This window comes from Charadrius vociferus, unplaced genomic scaffold, assembly GCF_000708025.1.
Source record: "Charadrius vociferus isolate BGI_N301 unplaced genomic scaffold, ASM70802v2 scaffold783, whole genome shotgun sequence".
Classification (NCBI taxonomy): domain Eukaryota; kingdom Metazoa; phylum Chordata; class Aves; order Charadriiformes; family Charadriidae; genus Charadrius; species Charadrius vociferus.
This window is the reverse complement of record NW_009647834.1, coordinates 365,363-372,890: the sequence shown is the minus strand read 5'-3', so window position 1 is coordinate 372,890 and position 7,528 is coordinate 365,363. Positions and strand designations below refer to the sequence as shown.

The 7,528-nt window shown below is 51.9% G+C and overlaps 1 protein-coding gene across 1 annotated transcript in view; it reads right to left on the bottom strand.

The window, feature by feature from the left end:
* MACF1 (microtubule-actin crosslinking factor 1) overlaps nt 1–7,528 on the bottom strand; it is a 166,058-nt gene that overhangs the window by 55,234 nt on the left and 103,296 nt on the right. Inside the window, 3 exon segments of the mRNA XM_009882791.1 lie at nt 3,286–4,757; nt 5,363–5,858; nt 6,570–6,769. Coding sequence (XP_009881093.1) covers nt 3,286–4,757; nt 5,363–5,858; nt 6,570–6,769 — 2,168 coding nt within the window.

The window sequence follows — 7,528 nt, the reverse complement described above, 5'->3', positions numbered from 1 at the left end:
AACCTCGCTGTTATGTTTAGTAACATTTCAACTGTTGCTTGTTTGATTCCAGTCATTAAAATTTAATATTAGCATAAGCTTTGAGAAACCTGAGCTGACAGCAGGGAGAGCGGAGGGGGAAGAAATGCCCCAGCCTGAAAGCTCCTACGAGGAGCTCTCGCTGGTGGCTGTCTCTTGTCCCTCGCACCGAAGAGCCCCACTCGGCCGTGTGATGCTCGTGGAGATGCAGCACAGAGAGGTTCTTCCAACTTTGAGTACCCTTTTACATGAAAAAGGGGTTCCTCAGAGAGGCAGCAATGGACAGACAGTCACTTGCGTTAAACTCACGTTGAAGACCAGGAGTTAAAGATGAGGTTCCTTTCCTCTGACAGCTTAACATAAGCTAAACCCATGTTATTCTTCTGTAGCGTAGCTGCATCTGAAGCGATCCATCAGGATGTCCATATAAGCACAGACTCCAAACCACAGAAATGCCTTTCAGCTGCACTTGATCTCACCATAAAACCGGGGCCGAAACTAGACGACCCCTTAAAGTCTCTTCCAGATGGGTTTCTTGCAATCCTCGAACATACACGGTGCTCCGAACCAGTCCCTACGCAGTCTTCCCCCACCTCCCGAAGGTCTATCCCCATGGTTGCGGGAACCGGTGTGGGCTCAGCCCCTGCGGCAAAACCATCCCCACCCTCGCCCCCGCTCGCTCGACCGAAACACCTCCTGCAAACAAAGCTTCCCCCCACCCCGAGCGAGATCCCACAGCTGCTCCCCTGCCTCCCGCCCCCGAGAAACCCGGCCAGGAGCAGCACTTCCAGCAGGAGAGGGCTCATCCCTCCCGTAGCCAGGAGTAGTCCCTCGGGGACCCGGGAAAGGGGCTGGGGGTGGGGAGAGAAGAAACGTACGGGTGGCAGTTCTCCAAAAGTTACGGGTTTGTTGGAGGTTGTGGCCTTTCGGGGCAAGTTTGAGGGGCGTTTGCAGACAGGAAAAGAGAAATATATGGGAAGCTTCAAGTATAAGCGGCTTCGTAAACTCATCTGTTCACGGCCCCCGCCAGAGCCCTCAATATATCTTCTTTATTAAAATCTGGACACAATGAGTCCAGAAGTGCCCACCTTTGTCAGGGCGGCATTGGCAACGTGCCTGGAGCCCTGGGGCCGTGCCTAATTTGCATCTCATTTACACAGATGTTCATTAAAATTAATGCCTTAAGACATAATATCTGCCCGCATTTGAGCCTTCTGGACAGACGGACCGCGACGGCTCCCGGAGAGCCCCGACCACCCCATCCTCCTCCCCACGCTCAGCTGCATCGTCCCCACGCCGCCCCGGGGAGCGCTGCCCTCTGAGGAGCTGCCTCCGGTCCCCTCGGCCACGCTCCGCGTGCATCTCGTTTGCAATCCAAGGAGGGAGACATTTGTGATACCACCTTCGGAGCTGAGAAATCAAAGCTTGGTGCAACGAAAAAAAGCCCCTCGTGCTCCCCGCTCCCCCCCCGAGCCCAAGCCAGGCTTCTCCACCGCTCTCCCTCCGGCACGTATGGAGCACAGACGGTCCCTGCGCGTACGCTGCGATGCCCTTCCACGTGCAGATCGGTATCTGGGATTGCATTTCCCCTTAGAGACAACCGTAAGATGAGGCTTTGCAAAGATCTGCTCCGCAACATTGCTGGTTCGTGCAAAAATGCTTGCTCTCTGGATGAACCGTGCACGGGAGGAATGCTGCTGTGTAACCACGATTGCTCCATCCACCCTTCTTGCTTCTCCCCCATTTTATTCTCAGCCGTCGCACGGCAGAACCCTACCACCACTGCTGCAACTTTCATTTTCCCCGCTAAACTTCTCGTCAACAAAGACCCCAACGGCACCGTGTGGCCTCGATGGCCAACGATTGACTCCTGGTAAGGACACATCCCCAAAGCACCCTTGGCTCGCGCAGCTCAGGCCACCATTGTCTTAAAGAGTCATCCTCAAGGTCACTGAGATCCAGACCACGTGCGAGCGCTCCGATGGGTTAAGCTGTGCCGACCAACACCGCTCGCCGCCCGCCCGCCCAAGCAATCTCCACCAACGCGGCGTTTCATCATCGCTGCTAATGAGACCCGCTCAGCCGGGAATAATCCCTTGCTCTGCAGGAAAGTTTCACTGGTTTTAAGGACTAGAAACTCCTTTTTGGATATATTTGTTCCAAGCGACCGTGTGGTGTTTAATGATGAAGTTAAATCCTTCCCATCGATATAAGCTCCATGCAAAAGAGCGCCCAACACGAGAGTTAACAGCAACGCGATCGGCCGAGTTTGAGTTCACCCCGCAACACTTCCAAACTCTTTTTTTTTTTTTGGATAGGCAACCCCTAAAACAGAAATACCTTGTCCTGGTGAAGGTTTCACGGAGCTATTAAGTGGTGGAACGGGATCAATTAGCCATGAGATGAAAAGTAAATGGCTGTAAAAACGCCTCCCCCTCCCAGCCCCCATTACCACCAGGAAACGAGCAGCCAGATGTAAATCAGCCCAATCATCAGCTACTGAGCACATCAGTAATAGAAGTTTCACAGCAAGAGAATTTCTGAGCAGTATTAATATAATTAATGTAGTGTAACAGCATGACCCAACACCGTAATACTGTATGTAAAAACACCAAACACACTCCAACTCTTCCCTCTCTCAGCATTTCAGACAAGCCTCGATGGTCTCTAGCAGCTCTTTGCTGGAAACGTGAACAGCCCACGGCAGAACTTTGCCTTGGTTTTATTCCCTCTGTGTGTCCCTCCTCCCACAGTTTATCTGTGGCTTTATTTGTACTCAAGGACTCCAAAAATGGACCTAGATATGTCCCAGAGGAAGTGAACAACAAGCAGGAACGGTGGACCAGGTAGAAGGACCTGCGGGATGATCTGATCTGGACTAGACTCAGATGAAGCCAACTTACGCTTCAGATGGACTCAAAAACATCCCTCCCTCCTTCCAAACCTAAATGCCAACCACCTCTACAAGCCCACGAGGTACTGGCACACCAACATTACACATCACAAGGAGAACGGGGAAAAGGTTTTTTTCATCCCAATCACAAAATCTTTCTGCATCTTTTCACCTCAGACTACCAACTCCAGCAGTTGATCGTATATTCTCCAGAGCAAAGCTATTTCACTACACCAAAAACGCTGACGTTAGAGCAACGAACAACGAAGTCGCGATAGCTTGAAGGCTAGAGGTCCTACACAAAAGACCACAACACTAGACAGACCTTCAAACACCAAACACCACTTAAGAAACGTGACAGCATAAAGACTTACCTTGAAGTCTGCCAACTGCTGGTTGATGGTTTCCACCTCAGTTCCCACCACCCACTGCAACGCCTCGTTCTCCTCCGCCGCGGTTGTCATGTGGGTCAGCTCCTTCAGCCTGCTGTAAAAGTCCTCAACGCGAGACAGTGTCGTTTCTACCTGCTCCTGACGGTTCTTGCCTCTCTCCGTGAGTTTGCTGCACTGTTTATTCAGCGTCTCCAACTCACGTTTCAGTCCTAATAAATCAGGGCTCCCTTCGTCCTCCAGCATCTTCTTACATTCACTTTCAGAAGCTTCAATGTCAGACTTCAGCCTGTGGAGCTTGCCCAGGAACGTGCGAACATCTTCTGCTTGGGACTGAAGGCTGTCAGAGTCTCTCCCGATGGGACCCATGCTGTCTAGCTCGTCATCGAGATCCGCCAGTTGAGAGAACATCTCCCTCACCCGATTATTGAACTGGCCGATGCCTTCAAGCTTGTTTTCCATGAGCGTACAGCAGTCGTTTACTTTCTGCTTCACAGCTTTGAAGTCCTGCTGAGCCACCTCAGCTTGGCTTAAGAGCTGGGAACAGTCGGACCCGTCTGGGGCATCTTCTACTAGACCTTGAGTGAAGTTTTTCAGATAATCCACTTGTGGCTCCAGGGCCTGCAGCACCTCCTGCTGTGCCCTGAGCTTCTCCAAATTCTTGTTGCTGCAGGCTTGCGGCCCTAGTGCGTCATAGATCTCCAGCTGGTGCTTGGCCCCTTCCAGCTTCTTCTCAATGTTCTTGAAGCTCTCTTGAAACTCCTTGAGCCTCTGTGACATTTCTTCGATGGAGCCCGTCTTGGTTTGCAGCTCTTCTGTGATGGCATCCATCTTTTGATTGATCCCAGCCTTCTCATCCCGAATGTCATCCTCATCGGTTTGAGAAGCGTCAATCAGGATGTCGGCAGCGCTGTTCAGCATCTCCAGCAAGGACCGGCGCTTCTCCACGTCACTCAGGAGAGCCTTTGATCTCAGAAGAGTCGCCTCCAGCTGCACCGGATCCAGAGTCACTTCCAGCTCTGACATCTTTGCCTTGCAGTCTTCCACCCAAGGGAGGAGGTCCTCCGTGTGCCGTTGATACTTCTGGGCTTTCTGCAAACAGTCCTTAAGCCTAGAGTGTCTATCAGCAGCCTGTTTGCTGAGCTCTTCCCAGTGCGTTTTGAGGCTGACCAACTGGTTTTGCAGAGTGGTCTTCTCCTCCCCAGGCTGGACAGAAAGCAGCAAAGATTCTCCCTCGGCTACAATCATCTCGTAGGAGCCGCTGTGTTGGTTGAGGCTCTTCTGGAACTCTTCTTGTTCCTGAATTTGGCTCTGTAGCCTCTCCAGTTTAGCAGAAATAGGTTGGCTCTGAGCTTGCTGGCACAGTTTGTCATCTAGCCAGGTCCTGAGTTCATCAAACATATGCTGGAACTGCTGGGAACTCGCAAGCGCAGTCTGCAGTCGGTTCATCCGGTCGGCTGAAATGGAAATCAGATTAGAACGCCACAATTAAGCTGAAATCAAATAAGCAAAGTGCAATTATTTAAAATCATCTCAGATGCACCAACTGTGTTTTGATTAACAGGAAGGAGTTTTCCATTGCATCACTAGCCTTTTTGCTCGCCGATTCATAAATTTCTTAAGTAGCAACAGGTAACGACAACGCGGTAGTCTCAGTTCTCCCGACTAGTCTCGAAATGCCACCTCTTAGAAACCAGAAGAGGCATCCCAAGGTTAGCGGGTGGCCACTGGGTCTTCTCCATGCCCCATTCTGAATTTAGGAACCTTTTTTTCCCCCCCCCGAGCACAGCACCTGCCCCGCTGCCGCAAGCCAGGCTTCTTGAAGAGCCACATGAGTGGGACGGAGCATCTCCGCTCCCTCTCCAGGCTCAAGTATGTCTGGAGTACGAATTCTTCTGTGCCTAACGCCACACAAACCACCCATGAAACACCCTCAAAAATGATAAATGGTGCTTCCCCTATTATTCCTAGAAACCCAGTGATGGGAGAGCCCTTAGGCAAGAAGCAGGGATGGAGTTTGACATCCCAACATCCCTCAAGCTACTTCACCGCGCTGTCTCACCTGCCAGGTCTTCCAGCCCTTTGAGAGGCAGCGCCACCGTCTCCAGACGTTTCCTTAACTCATCTTTGAGATACTGCTCCCCAATCAGGACGGAGAGATCATCACAGAGGGTCTGAGCCTCTGCGATCTCCTCTTCCAGCTGCTCCAGGTCGGAGCGGATCTCACTGGTTTCCTCCAGTTGCTGTTTCACGGCATCGGGCTGGGTGCTGACGGCAGACTGGCTGCTCAGGCGCTGCCCAACCGCTTTCACCTTCTCCGAGAGGCCCTGGAGGAGCTCCTGGTACTGGGTGCTCTTCACTATGGCTTGGTCAATTTGGCTGGAGCGGGAATTGAGGCGTTCCGTTAGCTCGGACCATTTCTGATTAACCCCTTGGAGTTCCTCCCGCACCTGGTTAGCGGATGGAGAAACATCTCCAGGGCCAGTCAGGATGCCCTGAGCTGCCTGGTTGAGCTGCTCATGCTGTTGTCTGCGCGCTTCAAATTCCTTCAGCATAAACTGGAACAGAAATAACATAAAAATGTTTGCATAAAACTGACAGCTCCGTGTACACACAGTCAAAACAAACCAGACCTCCAGGGGCTTCATCCAGCCCACGGAATCGGGAGGAACAAGCCCTGAGGTGGGACGGCAATTGGGCTCCGCAGACCGGGATTTACTGTGACCTCGCAACTTAAAAAGCTGGGAGGGGTCTGCGGCTCCAGCACTTTGCTCCCTCTCTTATTTCTCCTACTGCCGTGTAACGTGACATAAACCCGTTAGGTGAGAAGGAAATGTAATTCCCTTAACTTGGGCGTTTTATTTTCCGATGTGGCCGGTTACGGACACGTTAGGATTTGGAAGCAGGAGGTACGGAAAGGGCAGGCTGCCAGCGGAGGGGCAGCGTCAGCACGTCCTGCAGAGCATCAGCGCAGGTCTTGTTTAAAGCCATTTCGCTCTCCGAGAGGGGCCAAATGATTCACTGATGAGTCAATGGGGTGCGGGGAAGGGAGCTCGAGCGCTGCACCCGTTTCAAGTTATTCCCGGTACTTTGTGCTCAGCGGGGTTCGGAGGATTTGGGAGAGGAGCCATGAGGTCTCCCAACGCTCGCCGCATGGCTCGCAAGACAAGTAACTCCGAGTGCGATCTTCCACCCCACAGACCGGACGAGACACCCTCCCTCCTTGTCCCGAACCCGCCGAGGAGATACGGACGCAGCTCCTGCCTCACCTGGACCTGCTGCTTCTGCGCGTTCAGCATGTTGGGGTCGATGGAGAGGGGTCCCAGCACGCTCATCATCAGCTCCTTCTCCATGAGCCAAGGGCGCAGCTGGGCTTCGGCGGCCTGGAAGCTGGCCAGCTGGTTGGCCGACTCCTCCAGCTTCTGCTGCCGCTCGGCCGTGGCCTGGCTGGCTCTCTCCCACCTGCAATCTGAAGCAACCGGCTACGTTGGCGGTGGTCGCGCTCCCGGCCAACGCCACCCCTCACGTGGAGAAGGTTTTTCCACCCTCCCCGTGGTTTCTCCGGTGGGAAAGCTCCTCGGCTTCTCGAGAAAACTACCGTGGCTCTATTGACTCTCCATCTAATAAGCCGTTACCCATTTCTAATGGCTACGTGGTCTTGAAGCTCGTAGAAAAAAAAGAAAAGCCTTGCAAGCAGGATTTCTGCGCGCTAGTCACTACTGCCATGAGCTGCTCTGACCTGGGCTGAGCCATCTCACATCCCTGGCTCCATAACTGAGGATACTCTCATGTGTATCAGTCCTCACCCAGCGCATTCAGATCTCCTGGACGGAGAACTCCGTAAACGCGTTCCTGCTATTTCAAAGAAGAGAATCTCTGGGCTTCTTTTTAAATACACAGGCTTGTTTAGTCAACATTTAATTACCTAGGATAGCCTTACTAATAACTAGAATTTTATATCAAGCAGTGAAGCTTTTAATCAAAATAATCAACCCATGTCGCTAATGCCTTTTTTTTTTCTTTTTTTTTTTCCTATTTTTTTTTTTTTTAAAGAAGTAATTTAAGGAGGCAAGTCTTTAAAATACACATCCATCACAGAGATTTCATTAATCACGACAGTGCTCATCTCGGGAACACCTTGTACACCAGACGGCTTGGAGGTAAGTTCGCTATTTACTGAATTTTAATTAGAAGTGACTCTGCTCTGCTGTGACTTTGGAATCGCCCT